Here is a 22,649-nt window from a genome sequence, read left to right as displayed (position 1 = left end):
CGCGGTTGTTGTGGGCAAAGTTTCTCCTTCAGTTTAAAGGCGTGAAAATGAATATCTTAAAATTTTGAACACGCCAAAGAATAGTTTTTATAACGTTTGAAACTAGTTCGATTTCACTAGTCTTAAATGAAGAATCAGAAAACCCTAAAATGGAAAGCGATGCTGCATCTCAAAAAGATTGGTTTTCAATCAGCATGCAAATAAACGATTTAATCAATAAAAAATGCGATGTTTTAAATCCAAGGGTGCTTAAATATGTCAATTTTTTGTTTGAAAAAAAGCACCATCTATTAAGTTTGTGTTTTCTGGTAATAAAGTTAATCAAACTACCATTAACCGACTTTGTTTTCAAAGGGTGAAAATAAATATCGTCAGATTTTGAACACGTTAAGGAATTGTTTTTATAACGTTTGAGACTAGTTCGATTTCACTAACCTTAGACAAAGTATCAGAAAAACCCAAAATAGAGAGTGATGCTGCATCTTAACATGATCGAGTTTGCTAATTTTTGGGCATTTGTTTGAAAATATTCATTTTTTGTATAAATTTTGTATAATCATCTATTGAAGTTTGTGTTTTCTGGCAATAAATTTAATCCAGGTAGCGAGAATGACTTAAAATCTCGCTCAAATGCTTAAATAATATCTTTAAATTTTGAACACGTTAAAGAATTGTTTTTATAATGTTTAAAATTAGTTCGATTTCACCAGCTTTAAACAAAGTATCAGAAAACCTTAAAATGAAGATCGATGCTGAGTCTTAAAAAGATCGAATTTTAATCAGCATGAAAACAAATCATTTAAGAAAGTGTAAATTTTGTTATCTATGGGTGCTTGTATTATAGATCTATTTTTTGTATGAAAAAGCATCATCTATTATGTTTGTGTTTTCTGGCAATAAATTTAATCAAGCTAACCTTAATCAACATTGTGGAGGCTTTCTCTATCAATTCGGAGATCTTTCCTTTCCTTTATCGTATCACGGTATTTAAAATGCATTTCAATCAATAGTTTAATCACCTTTTTCTAACCCTTCTCCCTTTTTTCTATTCTCTCCCTTTCTTGCAGACACATCAATGAAATCAAAATGGAGATCCACCCGATAGTTAGCACGATATTTTACGTCTTGGTAAGTAGCCGGCGCAAGTTCGAAACCATTTCACCGGAAGCACCACCGGTTTGGAACGCGGCTGGATGGGGAGTGCCGTTGGCCCATATTTTTGAAATTCATCAAACTTGCGCCGGCGTCCGGCCGCTGCGCTCGGGGTGCTGCGTGGTTTTAATTTCCGGTTGCGTGTGTCCGGGCCGAATCGATACCGACGAGTAACTGCGCACGTCTATTAAGTCAAACCCCAATCACCCGGGATGCCACCCGGGAATGGGCGGCGGAGGGGCGGGGCCGCGGGTCGGCCGGCGGTAACAGTAAACGTGCAAAAGTTGTCCCGTTCGGAAGGCAAACCAGTCAACCTGTTGGTTCCTGGCGGGTCCCGAGAGAAAACCATGCGGTAGATAACAACCGTCAGGACGCCACCAAGACGACGTTCCGGACGCAGTGGCGGCCGCCGAGCACCATCATCATCCAATCACTTTGTACTGCCCGACTGCGCAACGAGTTTTCGAGCTGAGCATTCGCATCGCGATGATAATGATCGGGCCTGCGAATGCGTCCAGCTCCATGGGACTCAATCAGCTTCGTCGGAGGAGTTGTATTGGAAACCCGTTTGGAAAGAAAAGCCTTTGCCGCCATCATGGTGGCCACGGTGGTCGTTTTGGCAGCTGCGCCAAGAAGCCCCGACGTTCGCCGACGTTCGCCGACGTTGTCTCCCTTCGGGGCGAAACGTCAAAGCATCGCGTGACGTAACGTTGGTTTGTGGAAAAAAGAAAGAAAAAGCAACGGTTGTGATCGGACCCGGGCGATAGTTCTGCTCCACGGCGTGTCACTGTCAGCCCGTCAAGACTTCCACATGATGGAATGCCACTTGCCCGGGCGCCGCTTCCTTCCCCTTCGCAATGATTTCAATCTCGGGACGAGAAGGAAGGAATTGTGATGTTGTTAGAACGTTTCCTGCCATCCAGATAAGACGTGCCATCGGGGTATGTAAATGACACGGCGGCCCACCGGGGCAAGGGCAAGGTTAACATGGAAACGGTTTTACGTACCACATCGCCAACCGCCCTCAAAGGGGTGGTGGCCATTGGGATTACGTTGCAAAACCCCACCAGCAGCGTTACGTTTCCCGAAATCCTACGCTCGGGTTCATCGACAGATTTTGGAGCGGCCTGTGTCGTGGTGGAACCTGTCCGTAAGTAGGGCAACGCGGAATGACGACGACGACGACGCTTTTTTCGGGCGATGTGTTAATGGCCCGACTGGATAGAAAGATAGGCGAGCTTTTAACCCTTAAAGAGGCAACATAATTTAGCAGTGTCAGCAAAGTGTAAATATTTGTGTGACATTGGCAACTTACTAGAAAACACATTGTCCAAAATCAATTTTACCTGCTTTATAAAGCTGAAAAAGATGATGATTATAAAGATGAACAAAAGCTTTTTTCTTGAATAATTTTATTTTGTTCGAGATTGCTAGTATTTTTGTGCAAACATTATTTTCCTAAATAATACAGTTAAATTGTTCCAATGAAGCCTTTAAATTAATTTTAATTGAAAGTTACCTCAAGTCATCATTTTCAAAACCAATTTTTAATGCCAGCAGTTGAAAATATGTTAATGCTTTTATTTTAATCAAAATACTCTGAGGAAGTTATATTGTAAATTTTTTATTTTCAAATTAAAAATCCTGCCCTTTAAATCGAGGATTCTTTGGGTCATTCGTTCCAAGAAATTTAAAATTTGTAATGTTTCTTCTTCTTCTTCTTCTTGCCGTAACGACCTTGTTAGTCATGCCTGCCCTGTTAAGGGCTTACGAGACTTTTTACCGTAAGTTTAGGTGGATAGTCAGTCCTCTCGTACAGGGGAGGGTCCGGGTTGGGATTCGAACCCATTTTGCAATGTTTATGTTTTTTAAAAAAATATTTCTTTGTTTTTGTTTGAGTTAATATATCCTACAAATTTATTGTTCATTAAAAGTTCAAAATCAACTGGTGTTTGTACTCAAAAGCTATTTTTTTTAAAACATCTTGTTTCTTACCTTCAAGGGTTGAACAACTGTGCCTACGACCATATCGAAAACATAAGATAAGAAGAAATCACGATCCGTCGGAATAGTTCTTGACAGGAGAATTCGAACGTGTTTTGGGACAGCTTTCGCCTCGGTTGAGATGTTTATCACCACCACGGGGCCAGGAATTTGGTTGGCGAATTTGGACAAAATGTTTATTTAACGACGTCAGTATCAGAGGATAGGGAAAGAATTCCACCCGAAGAGTGGTTCCAGGTAACTAATGATTGTTCGCCGTCGAGAGGAGTTAATTATTTGCAATAATCGAAAGAACACTCTGTCGCTCCGATCGACCGATTTGCGCTGACGAAAGTAATCCCACCAAGAAGATCACTGCAAACGTCTAAATTAGCTGGATCGGTCGGTCGGTTGCTTTGAAGTCGGTTTGATTTAAAGTCAATCCACCCCAGGGGAGGGAGTTTGAGCTGACCGGTGAATAAAAAGCGTACCATTTCGATCGATATCCAACCGTGAAACGGTGGCTACAGGGCCGGCCGGCACCTGTGGCGTTTTTCACCACCACTGGTGGCATGTGGTGTAATGAGTTCTCAGTTTTCCACCCCCGGCCCGAGGAACTCGGAAGCCGTCCGGTAGCTCGGCGGTACGCGTTGTATATTGTGTTACCGAACTGCGCCTTCCGAAGGCAGAATAACTCCACGAGTGCAATCTCGCAATTGGCTCGGCAGAAGATGTGTGGGGAATAAAAAAAGATGCGGCCTGCCAGGGACACTTTGTATCACGAGATGGAGTCATTACACCACAACAGGGGTGAGGCTGCGGCGAGGGTATGTGCGTATGAGGGCCTTCGATGCAAATTGGCTACATTGTTACGTTACGTCAGTGAACAGCTGGCCTCCGTCCACGGGCTCGGTTCGTTCGGCCCTTTCGGGAGGTTCGCCGTCTGGGCCTCACGTTTCCGAACGCGCGTGGCCACGCGGATCAGCGTTCGAGGTGTTTCGTTATTAGCCGGACCCAGCTGTTGCCATTGTTGTTACTGTTGCGTGGAGAAGCGAAGAAGCACTTCAAGAATCTTCTTGGGAAGGGTGCTTTTTTTTTTTATTCGAAACGTTGCTCCCGCGACTGACCATTGTCCGAGTTTGGAGGAAGAGAAGGTTCGTATTCCCGCTCCTCCTCATATTGTTGCGAAATTGTGATGAGTCATGTATGTGTTTCATTATTCTAACTGTTCCCGTCCTTCGGTTTCGAGCCGGCGATTCCAACTCGCAGGGAATGAGATTCCGTTGGCGCTGCAACCGGGAAGTGCAATTACATGCGACGACGACGACGACGGAGACGACGAACCTGGGCATAATTTTCACCGTTTACGCTCGCGCAACAATGGCCGCACGAAACGGACCTGCTGTGGCCTACGATGACCTTTCCCTTTGACGCCTCGCATCGTGTGTGTGGAAAATTACAAAAAATAACAACTCCTAACTCCAACGGAATCCATTCGTTGGAAGCGAAATTACACATTCAGAGGGTCTCAGCTTCTCTCGGAATGTTTATTCCAGTGGCGGGAAAATTGGAACTCCACGCCGACCGCCACACCACGTTGGACAATTTATTTTTCTTCTCTTCATTATTATTATTTTAATTTGCCGTTCGGTCCGGTAGGAAGAAGTCGTGATCGTTGCATTTGGTGCCCGTGGTCGACATCGATCGGTGCGCCGCTCTCCCACCACCCACTCCGCGGTGGTTGACCCAGAACCTTAGGGGGAACCGCCGTTTGGAGCGTTCCTAAGGCCGCAGCTCTGGAAAAGCAACGGTATACCGTTAGCAAGGCACTTTGACATATCTCCGTGAAAAACGCCACTCACATACGATAAGTCTCCGTCGGCGCTCAAGAGCTGGTGGGCTTTCTCTAAGGGGTACATTCCGCCCTGATCGGTGTAAGCCGCCGTCGCTAGTACTAGGCTCAACAAAGTTGAACCCGCTGAAAGGCCCCGGCCCTTACTTCGGCGTGATTACGTCCGGACGGTTACCGTCGAGATTTCCTCTTCGCCAGACATTGTGCCCAAAGATTGGATCGCGGTTCGGTCGATGTGTTTCTTCAAGCAAACGGGCGTATTAGCTCGTGAACTTCGGGTCCGATAGCTATCGGTCGTCGTGGCCAGCGACTAGGGGGGAGCCCGAGAGGAACCCATAAAGAGCATGACACCGCCCCAACATTGCACGACATAAAACAAACCTTCAACCGAAGGGTGTCCCTGGGGTTTGGTTCACTGCTTTGTAGTGTAAGTGCTCCGTGCCGTGTTGGCCGCGTTCGATCGTACGTTCGTTTCTTAGTTCGTTCGTTCGTTACCTTCACTTCGCGCTAGCCCCGGTTGTCCTCCCCGTGCCCTCCGGTTGTCCTCCTCCATCATACCACAGCTAAGGTATAAGTTGTTTTTCAACTTTCAAAAAAGAGAACCCCAACCGGTGGGGGACGGCGCTTGTTTGAGCGGGCGTTGTACAAGCCAAAGCGCAGCATAATTCTCCCCGGGGTTTATGTTGGGCGTGCAGCGCGTACCGCGTACGAGACCCTTTGCTTCCTTTGGCGAGCGAATTTATCACTGTCCAATTTCCAAACACCAAACAATCAAATCGTTACTGCCTCCCTGTTGCCGATGACGTTTGGTTGGACATTTTTTCCACCACCAGCAGTCCGAGTCCACGGGCTGACGGACAGGCCTAAGAAATCTGCACGTTTGCGCGTTTGTCTTTCCCCGTCTTTTTTTTTATCTTGTGTGTGTGTATCACTCACCCGACTCGCAAGGTCCGTTCCGGGAATAACGATTGTATTTCCAACCGTGTACGCTAGGGTCGAGGGAAAGATGGTGGAAAATTTATTCCCCTTTCGCTGAATCACAACATTTCGCTGTTAGTTAATAGTTTGTTGTAGTTTTCGTGTTGCTTTGGCTTCTCGCATACATGCCGTCACGTTTGTTTTCCACCATGCACTCGGATTTTCTAACGCTCCCTCTGTTTTACTTTCTTTCTCCACAGACAATAACAACTTTCACACATGGCGCGCAGATTCCATCCATGAAGCGTAAGTATTCGGTAATTGTTGGCGGCACGAAAAAACGCACGATTGTGGACACTTTCCACGCATGTGACAAATCTTATTCACACCGAATGATGTAACTAAAGCTCGCGGAAGGAAGGAAGGACGGCAAGCAGGTTCGAGTTCGATCATGTCACACAAAAGGGGAAAGATTACATACGCATTTGTTTTGCTATTGTTTATCAGCTTCAGATTTTTGTAGACTTTTCTTGCTGGTGACTTTTTCGATGTTTTCCCAACATGCTCATCCCCGTTACGCCGTGACGTACGTCGGAATGCTTTTAAGACGCAATATTCGTGGCTCAGTACTTTGGAACGAAGTTGCATCTGTTGTTGGTTCAACCCCGCGGTCCATTTAAGCGCATTAACACCAACATTTCCCTGGCAAGAAGGGAGCTTCAGCAACGAAGCTGGGCTGCAAAACCCGCCTCCAGCCGGTCGCATACCGTTAGAAAACTACCCCACGGGTGGAGCAGTTCCGCTCGCACATAAATCAATACTCGACTTGGGACCGAGCACGTGGCCTTACAAAAAAAAAAGAAAAACAAAATGAAATGGCGGCAGCTGCACTTCATACCAAGTGGGCCCGCGCTGGGCTGGCATTCAAAAGAGCTTCCACTTTTAACGATCCATTTACGGATCGACTTCCCGGTTTCGCCGGTAAAAGAACCTACCGAACGCCGTTGCGTTGTGCTGTAACCGAAGCAATTAATGCAAAACCGCATGAATGATGGAGTTTCGGGAAGGAACACAGGGTAAAAGTACCACAAAAAGGTAAGAAGCGTTCTGGGTTGCCCGCGCAAGCTGGTAAAGGTTTCCGTACTCGCACTGATCGTGTCAGAAAGTCATCGAAAACAATAACTCATCGAGATGAGCCACCTTTAGCTTCGCCCCGCGATCGTGTGCAGCTCATCGTTCGTTCGGAAATGCACAAGAATCCGTTAGGTTTGCGTCATAAACTATCGTGAGAAACGATAACTCGGTTGTCGGAAATTTTAAATCATCTTTGTAGTGATTTAATTTTCCAATATTTTCTTGAGAGTAAAAGTGTGTTAACAAAGTAATAATCTATTCGCTTATAAAAATCAAAGTAAAATAGTTTGTTTATGCTTTTACAAGTTCTATTTTCTCCATACCTTAAATGTGTTAAGGTGCTAAAAAAAATAAAAGCCAATAGAAAATTAATCGTAAAAGTAAAACTAGTCTTGGCCATCTACTCACTTCCTTTTGCTCATCTTAAACGACGCCAGCTTCCTTCGAATGTTGTAAATTTGGCTCTGAACTGCTTTGTGCATGTAATTGCAATAAATAAATTTTACTACCTAACTGTATTCGCGAGCATCGGAACCTTCGGAGTGGCCATAATTAAACGCGTAAATCTGTCCAGCGTAAGCCCGACCTCGCACACACGCACACACACACACTCTCTTGCCGAGCTGCACTTCCGCAGCTTCGCAGCCGGTGAAGAAGCCTCTGAGAATTCTTGCTCATTCCCGCTGGAAGATGCTTTGAAACAAAACAGCAAAATGGTCGTTCAAAAAGGAGGGAAAATGAAAAAAAAGGCACGAAGCGTTGGCAAGTACGTACACATCCCCGGTAAGGTAATTCAATATTCGTGTAGAACGTCCGTTGAACTTTGTCCACCGGCCGCGGGCGGTCAATGACAGTGACGGCGCGCATGTGTGTGATCTATTCGGGTTTTGGGATTTTCGGCCAGCAGGCCACAGCAGCGGACAAAGCCGGAATGGCATTCCGAGCGACTCGTTTGGCAATTCGTTTTGCCACACGCCAACGTCGACGATTTATTTACAGCCGGCCGGACTCCCTTGGAACGGGTGTCGGACCGTTTCGGTGGTACGTAATCGAATGCATTCTCGGACGGGCCTGGAGCGTTGAAGAACAGGACGGCCGTCCAAGATATTGGCCGTCATGTTTCTGGAGGTACAATAACTGCTTGGACATTAAAATAAATGGTAGCAATAAAGCCGCAAACGATCGCTTGCGTTCGGCGAGTTGGATCGCTTGCGCAAGCTTCTGATCATCGGGATGTTCGCGTAGCAGAAGGAGAAAGACATGAATGCCGGGTAGAACACGAACCCTTTGGTTGTGTGGATGGCTTACGTTCTTGTCGTTCGCCGACGGGAAAAGAAAAAAAAATACATCGAACCATGTCGCATTTACAGCTGACCAAAACCGTACTTACCGCCGGATCATACGGTTTGCCGTTCGTCGGGGAAGATTAATATCGTCACGAGCGGCAACAGGGAGTAGCCTTCCCCCCGAGTGGGACGGTGAAGTTCAATGACTGCTAACAATGCGCCCCAACGCCCCCATTTCCCTGTCGTGTCACCAATGTATACCTTGTTTTTTTTTGTTTTGTCGTCCCTCCGCAGGCTCAGCGACGATACTCGCCAAGGAACCGACCATACGGATACAATGCCAAACGGGCTCGATGCTGATCACGATCAAGGATGCACCGGCCAACCTGAACGGCCAGTTCAGCGGGATGGTGTACCCGAAGGGGCTGGCGAAAAATTCGACCTGCCTCACCGAGTACCACGAGCAGGAGGGTCCGCTCCGGTACAAGCTGCCACTGAAGAGCTGCAACACGATGCCCGTCGAGACGGTAAGTAGATGTCGCTGGGAAAGGACTAGCAGTCGTTGTCCCCAAACGCGCCTGAAAGATAATCTGGTCTGACCAGTTTTCTCCCCGCCGAGCCGTTCTCCGGTGGGTGAGAGCTCATATTTGGAATGAGTCTGCACGACCCACGCAAAGCTGTCCACTCTGAGTGGAGGTTCTAATCGATAGACCAGGCCAGAATTGTGCGCGACACCCTCGAGGTGGTTTCTAAGTCATCCTAAGGCGATTGGATCGGTCGGTTTGTGGAGGCGGTGTTGACGTTGAATCTAGTCCCGGATGTTCATGGCAAACCCGCATTCGGAGGTCGTCCCACGCGGGGGTTATTTCCTTGACGAACACCGTAAAAAGCCAAACGAATGACGAAAAACCTTCGCCGTATGACGAACGTTTGTTGCGCAATACGGGAATGTTTTATCATCCGCGCCTATCGTTTGACAGCCCGATGTCAATGTCAGCAGATATGCAAATGCGCGTCTCGGAATGAATATGCAAAATGTCTCGGAAATGATGGGCCCTTTTCCCTCCACCCCACAACCCGGTTGCCCTTGAGTGCGGAATGAGATAAACGTGTCGTGGCCTGGTTGACTTATTCAGCCGAGAAAGAAGCCCCGGCGCAAGATCTGTGACATCGTTTGCGGTTTCACGGAAAGCCCGATATGAGTTGTCCCGGCTGGTGGTTTTCCCGAAGCAGGGCATCCAAAGCGATATCGATGCAATTCCATGTCCCGCTTTGGTGTGAAACTATATCAGGTTTCCTCTGCTTCAAACGCGAACGGAGAAGAAATAGTGTTTACTTTTCAATCCGCCGGTCCGATCTTGATCGTCGCCTTGTTAGCGAGTCAACTACGAGTCCACCGCATACTGAGGGCTTGCGTTAGTGAAAAGAATGTCGCACACACGAGCCCCGGACCGCAGAGCCACATGTCGTCCAGAAGGAATGTTGATTTGGTTCATGTTTTTCCGCATCGCCGACCAAACGCCTTTGGTTAGGATGTAGTCGATTGTTCACAATGGGAAATGGATTCGAGAGAATTAAAAACAAGGTGTGCTAGAAGAAAAAAAGGAAAATTAGAACGTGTGGCACCATATGGCAAGGTTAGCATGTTTTCATCTCGTTATGTTTATACGGTGAATTTTTATGAATAAAGAAACATTGGATGAACAAGAAACAAGCGAAAAGAAATGGCGTTTTCTTGGAAGAACGGATGCATTAGTGAGGATTATGCAGCGGATCGAAAGGCGCTACTGCTGTTGCCTAAATCATGGCAAAATTGTTCCTACCGGAGCCAAAGATGTGCTCATGCATTTATGCGCATACCGAACCTCCACGAACATGTGGTACCGGTTCGCAATGCTCTACATACGCCCTACGGATCTTCGTTCGTTACAGATCGTCTAGCAACTAACACGGAAAGGGCGGCTCGGAAGCTACAGAAATCGTTAGAACGGGAATGTTTGAGGTGCTTCCACCACCACGCAAGTGAGCTGATTTTAACGACAACGGCATACGGTTATGCTTAATGGACATTAGATTAGATTAGAACGGAAAGAAAAAAAAGGTCGACGCAAGAAAATTGATCAAACCGTCACCGCCCAACGATGATGATCATACCCTCGAGGGAGCTCGAACAGTCCCGCCGATGACATCAACGCGAAACGAATCGCTCTTCAGCGAGCGTAACGCGGGCGACTTGAAAAAACATATGGCAGGTTCGTCGCTTACCGCCGCCGCTATGGAAGCGTTGAAGTCGTTCGTTATTTCCTTCGCCGCCAACAGTTTCCGCGTAGTTTGGCGGTGTTTGGAGCCGCGTCAAAAGGTGCGTTTATGGTGTAATAACACCTTTAACCGACCGGCAGCCACTCAGGCGTGTTTTAAAGCGATTTCATTCTGTTTGTTTCGTGTTTTCTTCTCTAGCGTTTGAAAATTCCCTTCAATAGGAAAAGGGAGGCGGGCACAAAAAGAAACAATATTAATTGACAGTAAAAAGAAAAAAAAACACCATCTAAAAAGGAACATAACAATCGACAAACACCCACCACCTACGGTCGGACACTTCCTGTTTCCTTATAATGGATGGTTTTCGGCCGGTTTGCCTGATTCGGCATGGACCAGCACGGTGGTCATCGTTACGAACGATCAATTGTTCGGAAACGAATGGCAACGAGAGTTATTACCTTCGTGCAGGAGTAAATAGAATAGATAAAAAACAGATACTCACTGCCGGGGCGAGTTGGTGGATTAAAGCGGATGCTCTAAAGTCAAAACTGCGGACAAGCTCGTTTATCTTTTCTAATGGTGTTGTTTAAAATGCCCCGATTTCAAATTGATCCACAATTTACGGCAAGGCGTATCAATTAACAGGTCAAGTTCAAGCGGTTGAAGAGATAGCAGAAAGTTTCTGAAAGATAAAAGTAACTGCTCAACTACGGCGAAGATGACGAATTATGGAAAACTATCGTTCAAAGAAGAATTGAAATCGTTCCCTTTTTTCCAACCAAACAAAAAAGGAGTTTCATTTGCAACGTTCCAGCGTCGACGATTCGTCATCGATTCAGGGTTCCTCATCACGTCATACGGACAGAAATAGAACTGCTTCAGCGCTAGTGGTTTAAAGTACGGGTATTACCAACGATAGCTTTGCAGGCAGTTCTTCTTCAAGTACGATTGTTCCCCGTCCCGCTGATGTTTCCTTCATTAATTCTACGCGCGCGCTCAGACACCACCTTTCCTGCCAGCCTGTTAGGATTGCATCCGGGTGGTTTGAGGGAGAAACGGTGAGGGTTTAAGGGGGGCAAAAAGTGGAAACATAAATGTCTGCGCCTTCGCGAAAAGGGTGGCCATCATCAGCACGCACGTTGGCGTCGCGTTGGGCGAAGAATGTTTATTCTCGCTCACCGTTTCACCAACGAAGTGTGTGTGTGTGTGTGTTGTGTTTGTTTGTGTACCCTGACCGATCCTGACCGGGTGACTTCCGCGCGCCACGATCGAAGGTTGTGAGGGCCCTCGGCTTCGAATTGCCTTAAGCATGGTAACACCTTATTTGTGCCGTAAGACAATGAAAGCAATGTAAAGGACGGGGTGGTGGAGGTGCACACAGACGCATGAAGGCCTCAGAGCTAGCTATCGATGATCATCGGTTTAACGATTACCATTAGCTCGTCGCCGTGTGAACAGCTGGGGCGAGAAAATAAAGGAAAACACCACCTTCCAACCATCAAACATGACGGTGTACATAATTCACGCAACGACACGTAAAAAAGAAAAACATGAAAGATGGACGAAAATGCAAATGACTTCGCAAACGATCTGTATCTTGTTCGCTCCGCATTGCGGTGTGCTTATTTTACAGCCGGCCCTTGTGGAGGGGTGTTTTTTTTCTGACGGTTTGTTTGAGCACCTCAATGCCACGTTTGAACAGACGCGCGAGATGGTAATGAGTTTATCCTCGGCATCTCCTCGGGTGGAGCGGGCGGGCAAAGGAAGTTGGGCAAACGGTCGCCGGACCAAAATAGGAAGCGGCCAGAAGGTTTAATTCCGTCGCCCGCTTAAGCTTCAACGAACGCTTTCGTAACTCGGCGTTAGCTTAGGGTGGGAGGTGAGGGCCGCTCTTAAAAGGCGCCACGGCGTAATCGTCCTCAAGGTTGTTGGTCGGTGGCGCGGTGCCGCACACAGACAAGCATGGTCGGGATCAACGCGTGGGGTTTCGCTGTGTGACCGGTTGTAAGGTCGGTTGACAATCGGCGAGCTTGGTTTGTTCGATTTTTATTTCGAGCTAAGAAAAAAAGGCCACAGAACAACCGGCTCCACCTTCTTCGAGCAGAAAAACCCAATGGCTACTTAGTGCGGTTCGTGATTAATCCCCGAACGGCTTTGCGGAGGGAATGACCAGAGCGGTGTGTGTGTGTCTGTTTGAGTGAGCAAAAAAGGCCAGGCACCCGGAGGTTGTTTAATCGCCCGGTTGGTATTTTCGCGTCTGCGAACCAGTTTCCCACCGTGTCCTACCGGGCGCTCGCCATCGTCGGACGGCTTATGAAAGGGGTGTGTGCAAACACCAAAGTCCTCACGCGTTGTCCAGTTGGCTTGGGTCGTCCAGATGGAGCTGACATTTTCCACTCGCTCTTTGCAAACCTTTTCTTTTTTTTTTTGTTTCAATAAACGTTGCGTCGCTTCACAAGGCCGTCCTCTCGGCAGGATTCGTGCGGCTCGAAAACGCTCGACGATCGCGCAACGTTTCGTTACGTTCGGAAACAAAATCAATAAAACAGCTGAATAAAAGATGAAGCGTTCAACCGAAGCGGACTTCCCAATCCTGGCGGGTTTTATTTTCGTGCGCAAAATTGCCATAACCACCACCACCACCACTATCACGATCGCCAGTGATATCGATACATAAATCATAGTTTGGTTGTGCAAGATGTCCGATGCTCCGATGATGTTGACCACTCGGTGAGGCGGTTCATTTTTGCGCTCCACTATAACGATCCGGTGACCCGTGGAGCGTTTGTTTCTGGTACAACGAAGGAATTGATTATCGATCCAAAACGCCTTTCACCTTCGTGAGATGGATTGATGTTTTCGGACATCCGGACCCTTACATAAAGGAGGGACGGGTGTTCTCGTTATGTCAGTGTTGCGGCAGATGATACTCATAAAGCATTTAGATGGTGGTTGTAAACTGATTTCTTACACTCTACAACAACATCCCTTTAGGTTTGCCATTTTGGGGGGAAACAACCGGATGAAAAGCAGATAATCCGATTCGAATTAGGGTATATTTTTGTTTCATATCTTTGTTTTCTAATGGTGCAAGAATATTAAAAGCTTTCGTTTAATCCTGCAATGTTTCTTTCCTACAAGCTTTATTTAGCTTGATTTCAGAGAATTCTATCGAAGAATAAACTGGATCTGTACTTAATGTTTAAATTTTCCAAAAATGATCTTTGTAATTTCTAATGTTGACATCTACAGAATTATTTGCAGAGTTGAATACATTTATCTTCAAGCAAGACAAGGATTCATGTTAAAAAATCATAAACAGTTTTGGAAAAATGGTTTGAAGATATTAAAATTGCAAATAAGAAATTATTGCACAAATGAAAATCCTAGCAAAAACTTTATATTTATCACTTTTGATACTGAATTTCAATCGGTTGTAAATCATTCTATTTTGCTCAAATTAGCAGACTCTAAATTAACCTCTCTCTACTGAATTCACTTTTCTGCTAAAAATGGCTTATGGTGATCTCTTGCCCATGCCATATGAAGCTGGTGGGTTGCTTATAAGAATTGCAAATACTGGCCCCAAAACACACAATCCATTCTCGTGCAACTGTTCTTTCGCACCTTGATGGCTCAATTTAAACCTTATCATCGTGCTCATAAAATGACCATCACTCAGGGGGGACCCTGCTGCGACTGTTGGGAAGCATAGTAAACGCCTCGATCCGCTCTCATCGCGGTTACAGTTGTAGCGATTTAGGAAAGAAAAGGAAAACCTAAATAAAATTTGTTCAAAATATATTTAAAAAAACAACAATCCCACAATTATGCCGATCTCACAATTCTTGGTCCGTTTCGTGGCACTCGAAACCTAGATAATTCTAGGTTGCTGATTTCGGAAAACCGTTGCAGTGGAAATTATTGCAATCCGTTGCAGAAATAAAAGAAAACTTCTCAACACCGTGTTTGCTTTGCCAACGCGGAGGAGTGACTCAACTTAGAAGACAAGGTCAATCCAAAAGAAGGGAAAAAGTGCTGGGAAATTTTCAACGATAAATCACTCGCCGTTCACAGCAACCGTTGTCATCCAATGGCTGACCGTTGGCTGATGTGGGAAATTCTTTGCCAACACGGAAAAGTAACACGAACGAAAGAAAGGAAAACAAGCCTCGTGAAATATTTTGTCGGTTAATCTTAAACCAGTGGGAGGTTTATATCATTCATTCGCGCTCTTTTTCTCCAAGCCAGTATTTCATAGTCACAAAAACACCAAGGGGATTCGCGTCCAGAGGGGACAGAAGAAAACCGTGGATTTTGCAAAAAGACTGGGACTGGGCTGGGGTGGAGGTTTTTTTTTATTTAAACCTCGATCGTTATCAAAGCTAACACACAGCGGTCGAGCAAACGGTTCCAGCCGTAGGTTGCCGCTACTGTTTTCGCACCACCGTTTTGCCGTCACTCGATCGTTCGAAGTCCCGGTCGTACTTCTTGGTATCTTCTTTTAGCCACTCACGTTGGCAGAAGAAACCCTGGGAAGGCGGCGCACAGTAACTGGGTCGGAAAATCGACGTCCCATAGAGGGCGACGGGTCGATGCCATTCTTCAGCTGGTTCCGGATGCTCCTGTTCACGGTGGTGGGGGAATAGTTTTCCACGATTTGCCTGGAAACGGGTCGTCCTCGGGAATGGGACTAATGAAATGAGGTCTTGTCAGCCCAACTCCCGTTTTGATGTAGCACCGCTAGAGCAATTACGGAGTTTTTTCTTCTCTAAAGAACGACGCGTTTGTTATTTAGCTCTGCTTTCCAAAAATTGCCCTGAAAGATTTGCGGTTGATTTACCCTACCGAAGCTGCGTGACATTGTCGACATGGCAAAATGAAGGAAAATAGCACAGTTTGGAGAGGTAATTGAAGAAAATTACCGTTTTCTTTGGGACAAGCAAGAGGGCTAGTGACTTGAGAACCTTAAGAGGATAGCTTTCTATCCATAAAATCGCAAGAACACCGTTTTTCTTCATTTTCAACAACACGTGTCCCAAAAACTCTGCTTCAAGGTTACCTGAGTTGATGTTAGAAACGTTACAATAAAATAAAACGCACACCGGGAAGACAGACGAGTGAAATTTCACACGCACTCCGCAAAAGGGAAGCCAGGTTGCTTCACTAACGGTGAATGTAATCATCCGCTATCCATGCGTCAGAAATTGTAGTACCTTCGGTAATCCCCGATCCCCACCACACGTTCTTCTTAATGATCGGACAATCTGATTAATTTTTCAATTATCACCAGCATCAAAACAAACCATTCTCGGGCTACGCGCGGATGCGGTGGGAAAAGTGGTAACGTTATGTGTTTATGCTTCATTGCCCAGAAAGGAGTTTGGATCTGTGTTGGGAGGGAACGATGGCTAGTTACCCCGGGAAGGGGTTAACCAAAATCAATTACTTGTTAGTTTAATTGGACGGGAATCGAACGGAGGTTTTTGGGCAGTGTAAACAACTTCTTGTGGTTCGTGATGGACATTTTCGGCGATTTTGTTGATAATTTTAAAATTAGAAGTAATTTCCAATGCTGTATTTGAAGGTTAATCTTTCCGGGTATCTCCAAGTTCGGGTTTATACATTCTTACAATATTTTTTGGAACTCTGTTTGATTAATCATGTTTTTGCAAATGGTTTGACCGTGTTTTCGCAAGGTTTTTGCTAAAATAGTGTATTAATTATATTGTTGTCTTTTGCAAAGGCTTTTACGTCATAGAAATCTAAGGGCACATTCCAACCCCAAGTTCCAGACAAAGAAAAAGGTCTCTGTCGTGTCCATATTCCTCCATCCTACCCTCTCTACACTTACAACCATCCTTTCCGCTGTCGCACGGAAAGACGGAAATGAAATTTTTAATGGTTTAGGGAACAGCGTCACAACGGACGTAACAAGCGCTAACTCGAGAAATAGAAAAAGGGTCACCCAACGGGAGTCTCCCGTCGTTACGGCGGGAGCGTTTTGGAGACGCGACCGAGCGCCACGATTCGCAGCAGTTCCGGTGAGCGGCAGCAATCATCCCGAAGCGTTTTATTTTACTGCGTTTCGTACGTTGCCTATTTCCCCTCTTCTCGTTTGAGACGGATGGTGCTTGTAAAAACACCACTCGATGCAGACGTCCCTCGTCGTCGGTATCCGATGGTCCTCCGCGGCTGTCATGCTTCCGTCAATATTTATGAACTCTCCCAGAGAAGCGGCGAGCTGCGAGTGGGGAGTAGGGTTGGTCCGACTTGAGGGACAGTAAAAAACATTCAACCACATCAACCTAACGGTACACCGGGCGAATGCTCGGGGAACTTGACCTAGTGCCTGGGTCTAGCATGAAAACAAAAACCCGGGAAGAAAAACCTCGACAACCATTTCGCGGCGGATGGCGCAAAGGGTATCGGTGGCAAAAGATCACCGAAAACTTCCTGTGTTTGACTTACGCAACCGTGTAATTGTGATAATTGTGCACTTTAGCAATCCACGGACGCGTGTGTGTGTGTGTTAGTGTGCGAGAAAGATAGAGCGAAGGAATACGCAAATGCTCGGGCGAGCGTCGCAATGGCCGCCGGCATAAATGGCGCCATTAATGTGCCCTAGAAGTAAACCAACACACATTACCCTTAATGGTTGCATAATTTCCCTAAATGCTCCCAGCGACTCCCAAACGCGGGCTGCCCGGTATCGATACGATCAGTGGTGGACCCCCCGAAGGGCGTTGGTAGGTAGAACTAACTGTAAACATGCGACCCATGGAGGTATGGGCCTCGTTTGTCACCAAGAGGTTGACAGGAGATCGAGATCAGAAGAAAAAAAAAACAGAGGCAGCTCCGACGTCGAAGCCTTCGTCCGGACTTTTAACCGGTGCTCCGGTCTCTTAAGGGCCGTAGTCTGACGTGATGTGGCCTCAATTCACGAACAATGCTGCTGGCTGCATAAAGACTCCAACGAGGCTACGATCCAGCACCAGTGCCAGTTCCCAGCGTCGTACAACTTTTTGTCCCTGACACACCCGGGGCAAAGTCTCGCGATCAAAACTTCCTACTCCGTGGCGATCAAGACGTTGTTCGTGGGGAAAGAAACAGAAGTCGGTCGACCGTAGTCTTGTAGTCGGCACGATTCTGCCTACAACCCCGCCGGTGTTAGGGTACGTTCCGCCCGCAATGGGAGTTTCAAATCGGGAACAAATGTACCTCAGCCGTAAAGTAGAACAGCGATTGTGACGGCGAGTTCTCCACCGCAACACTGGAGCGGCTTCGATTCGATCGATTTCGGGAACCTTAGGCTACCGACGGGAATCAATTCCTGGAACGGAGCACACGGAACGGAGCCTCGCCTCTGGAGCAAAAGCAAAACGAGGCCACGACCCATGATCATCATCATCGGCGTTGGTTGGGCATTTGACTCGCGTGACTTCTCGCGCGTTGTGGCGGAACCGACGTAACCTCAATTCTGTTGCGGAGGCTCCCAACGAAGAGGAGAGGGCGAAAACCACACGGAGTCATGGCTCGCTAGAAGGCGTCCCGGAATCGGGTAACATCGGCGGGTACTTTCTACAATGGCCCGGCACGGCCACCTCCCGCAGCGGGCAGCTTGGGGCTCTTTGCTGGCTCGAGAAAAAAGCCTTTCCCGGTGAAAAATAAAAGAAGAGGGTCAGGTCTCGATGTAACGGTTGTTGGTACGCCGCGTTGGAGTGTTCCCAAGACGTGCTTTCGATTCCTTCCGCACGCCGGCCACACGCCGGTGGTTGCGTATGGAGAAAGTAGACCCCCTCCTTCTCTCTTTGGTACTGGCAAGACTTCCAAAAGCTTGTCGATGACCTTGAAGCACCGATTTTTCAACCACGCTCGTTCCACCCGCCTTGCGAACGTCTTCCGGAGCGTCGCACGAGAATCGCGATAAGCGATAATGATTGAGCACAGATGTTACCACTTCGGTATTGGATCACCCCTGGATTCACGGTTGACTCGATTGGAAGCATCCGATACTTTTGGTGAAAGGTCCCAATTGGTCATTACGCAGGTGAATCGCCTTATGATCTTTCCCTGAACGAATCATGAAGCCGATCGTGGAGTTATGCAGGGGAACTTTCTCCGATATGCTCCGGTGGACCCGAAGAAGCGCTCGAGGATCATGGAACGAGTTAGTCGACGATGGCCAGACGATTACGATTTGGCACGATTGGATAATGTACACAGGCGTGAATGCTTCCGAAACGGAAAGCCACTGTAATCAGTAATCGTGTACATGAATATTGATACGGTAAGGAGCACCGAAGCGGCCGGGGAGCCAGGGTTTACGTGATATTGAGTAACAAATTGCACTACGGGGTGCACCGAACCGTGGAAGTGCATTTTAATGGCTGTGTCAATAAACCCGAACAACGTGCTCTATCATACTGAGGCAACAGTTTTAAACCCTCACCATTCGAATGGACACTATTAAAAGGCAATTTATATCTGTCGACGACGGAAACTCACAAACCCGAAACTAACATCAGATGTCGGCAAACATCGGTTGGAACAGCGTGATGATGTGGATGACTCGGTCCGTTTCATGGAACCTACACGGAAGTCACCGTTCAAGTAGTAATTACTGAAATCTCATGTTCTGGGTGCCCAGCTCGAAAGGGGCACCGAAAGGCTTTTGCGTGATGTCAGAGATCGCTGTGAGGTCGTCAGCGACCCGGGACGGTTAGGACTGAGTGGGGGAGGTTTTTCATGGCGGTGCCATCGAAAACGGTAAACGGACGGACTCAAATCTGATGTTCAGCCCTTCCGGAAGTGGGTTCCATTGTTTCTTAGAGCGTCGCCGGCGGAAAAAGAGGGTCTAGTTCCCAGGTTTGGTACAGTGTTTTTGACAGGTAGGACTCACAGGTGACGCCATTTCCCAGCAACAAATCCACTGTAGTTGATCTAAATGACCGTCCATAGTGTAACCGTAGCCAGAAACAAAGTGACAACTTTTACAATATTACGCTCCCAATGTGGAACCGTGGCAGGTTCGATTCCGGTCTTAATTTATTTTGGTTTTTCTCCTGCATGAACAAGTGTGTTCGGGAGAGCATAGCGTAACGGCCACGGTGGTCCGCCTCAACCTGATCAAATCTATTCCAACGCCAACCCGCGTGCTACTGTTGTCGACCGTTGGATGGAACCCACGGTTTGTTTCGACTGCGAGTGGAGCCTGGGACGGATCGGAAGACTCCGAATCTGGAGCCACAATGATTCATCAGCTTTATAAATTAATTTCACCAAACCTGATTTCTCACACCTGAAACACCTCGAATGTGTTGCTTTTGGGGGTTACCTTTCTATCTCTTTTCCTACTCGGTTTCAGCGCCGATGGGTAATGTTTGATCGATTTCTCCTTCTTGAGGATGTTTGTTATATTCTTTTGTCTATTTCATATCACTTAAGACGGCGATCTAAAGCGGCCCCGCCATTTCCCCGCGTGCGTCATGCCTTCCTACACGAACGGCCCACGAAATGTGCGCTCTAAACGCTGGAAGATGAAATAATTTCCGAACGTAGGCGCGGGAGAACCTAATTGAAAACGAATCAAAAGAACCGTTTATAAGCCGATCGAAAAGGGAACACACATTGGCTCTCGGGAAGTCAAGATCAAGAACGACGGAGGGAGACTATCAGGGATCCACGGTCCGCCGCTGTCATTCCCTGGCGGCCTCGCCTCCAAATCGGGCGTTGTACAGTTAGACGCTAGCCTGTCCAAATTCGGCGGAGATGGAGGGCGTACTGGTGATGGGTTCGTTTACACGAAACCTGTAATATGTAGAATATTTGTGGTAGGGTTTGCGGCACTGTCGAGGTTCATGAACTTGGCAGTGAGGTGCGAAAATGTTTGATTGCTTAATTCGTAGGTACATTTATTTGATGGCCTGTTAGAGGTCACGTTTTATGCCGTCTAAGCTAGGCACAAGATGGAGATAAATACTTTTCTTTCGTAGGCTTAGTACAGGAGCGTAAAAATCGTTACGACATATTGAGAAATAAGGTATAAGAACTTCTTAAATATTTGATAGCCTCAAAGGATTATATACCTCCATTAACGACAGAAGAAATTTGTACTGCAAGAAAACCTTTGCTTGCTACTCCACTTGACCACATCGACTCCCTAATTGCTAATGATGGAATTGTTTCGAGTTCATTAAAACAAAACGAAGGCCTCCATCTGAGACGGGAGGCTTTTTGTTGTTGTCGAGAGCTTTTGCATCTTTCACTCCACTTCTCACACATTCCGCAATGGTGCTAATTAAAGTTGCTCACGACCGGCCCTCGATTGGCGATTCGCAGAGTGAGTGAGGCCTTTGATTAGGATTCCACGACTGCAAGAATTTCATCAGCGTGCAGATGGTCTGGTGGGAAGGGAATAGCCAAGAATACCTTCATTACCGAATTACCGAACAGCTCATTACGCACGGTGCACGCTGTACCTTTTTGATTACTTCCATCGTCTCGTCGGGACGTCTAGCATTAAGAGCGCGCCATTTCGCGATCGGTTCGAACCTGCTGAAGTTGACCCTTCGATTTCACTTTTCGCACGCAGGACGACGGCGGAATCGAGTTCTTCAACACGATTGTGCTGCAGCCGCATCTCAAGCTGGTCACTGATCTTGGGCGGGGCTATCACGTACGCTGCCGGTACAAGAGCCGCGAGGCGGCCTTGAAGAACGTCCATCGGAGCGACAGCAGGCCGCAGGCACTGACCAGCGCGGAAGGGGGTAGTGATCGGCGCGAGCATGGTCGCTCGATGGATGGCAAGGATGCGGAGCTGGCAAAGGTTGGCGATGATGGCGATAAGGACGTGCCGGCGATGCCTGCCTGCCACATGAAGATCTTCACCGGCGAGAAGCTGGCGGAGAACGTCAAGATTGGCGATCCGCTGACCCTGGTCATCAACATCGACAAGCAGGACCAGTACGGGCTGCACGTGGCCGACTGCCTGGTGCGGGACGGACTCGGCTGGGGCGAGCAGAAGCTGATCAACGACGAGGGTTGCCCGCTGGACAGTGAAATCCTTGGTCCGTTCGAGTACACGGCTGACCGGAGCAAGGCCACCGTCACCTTCCCGGCGCACAAGTTCCCGTACACGTCCTCGGTGTACTACCAGTGCAACGTCAAACTGTGCGCTCTCGACAGTCCCGACTGTCAAAAGGTAAGATCGCGTAGATCGTTGTCGATAAACGGATCTCGGGCATGTTTCAGCGCAATAATGGCTGTGCTTACTTGCTTTTTCTTCCTTTCCCTGCAGACGCCAAGCTGTTCGAGCAAAAACAGACGCACGAAACGACAAACGGAGGAAGAAGGACAGCCGGCCACGATCGAGGTCTTCTCCGGGCTGCATGTCAACGAGAACGCTGAGGTGATCAGTGATGATGCCGATTCGGTGTTCAAGGAGAAGGTAGGTCACACCGTCGTCCGTCCTTCACGTCGCCCGTCAATGCTTATCGAATTTGCTTCTTCTTACTCTATGCACAGACACCGGACGACGCCATCTGCGTGTCCCAGCGTAGTTTCGCCGTTGCCATAGCCATCGCCGGCCTCTGCCTGATGCTGGCCGTCGTCCTGGCGGTGATGTGCATCGTCGCCCGGCGCAGCACCAAATCCGTGTCGAACTCGGGCAGCTCCATCTACAGTGGTCCCTACACGAACACCGCTTTCTCGCACAGCAGCTAATGCATGGTAGAGCACGACGACATCGAGGGAGGTTGAATTGAACGAAACAAAACTGAACAAGAAACGAAAGGGTTATCGACGCCGCTCCGACGCTGGAGTATGCGCTCATTCTGTGATGCCTTTTTATTTGAGTTGAAAAAAAAAAACAAAACACATCAACACCGTTTTTACGAAACTACGACCACTACTGGCGAACGACAGCAGGAGCCTAACAGTTAAGATTTTCCCGTCACACTTAGAATTAAGGGCACGAAACTAGAAAAAGAGTAGAACCAACAGCAAAAGTGTTGCAGGTAGCGATAGGAAAATATTAAACAAATAGTTTAGATATTACCGAAGCA

At 47.4% G+C, this 22,649-nt stretch overlaps 1 protein-coding gene across 1 annotated transcript; it reads left to right on the top strand.

Moving 5' to 3' along the window:
- The first annotated feature begins 1,086 nt into the window (after window positions 1–1,086).
- Window positions 1,087–22,308, top strand: LOC131281241 (cuticlin-3). Its single transcript, XM_058310509.1, has 6 exons — window positions 1,087–1,128; window positions 6,166–6,211; window positions 8,620–8,852; window positions 21,179–21,787; window positions 21,884–22,033; window positions 22,111–22,308. The coding sequence occupies exons 1-6, from the start codon at window positions 1,087–1,089 to the stop codon at window positions 22,306–22,308; spliced, it is 1,278 nt and encodes a 425-aa protein (XP_058166492.1).
- The last annotated feature ends 341 nt before the right edge of the window (window positions 22,309–22,649 follow it).

Source organism: Anopheles ziemanni, chromosome 2 (assembly GCF_943734765.1).
Source record: "Anopheles ziemanni chromosome 2, idAnoZiCoDA_A2_x.2, whole genome shotgun sequence".
In the NCBI taxonomy this organism is placed as follows: Eukaryota; Metazoa; Arthropoda; class Insecta; order Diptera; family Culicidae; genus Anopheles; species Anopheles ziemanni.
This window is presented reverse-complemented; position numbering and strand designations above follow the sequence as displayed.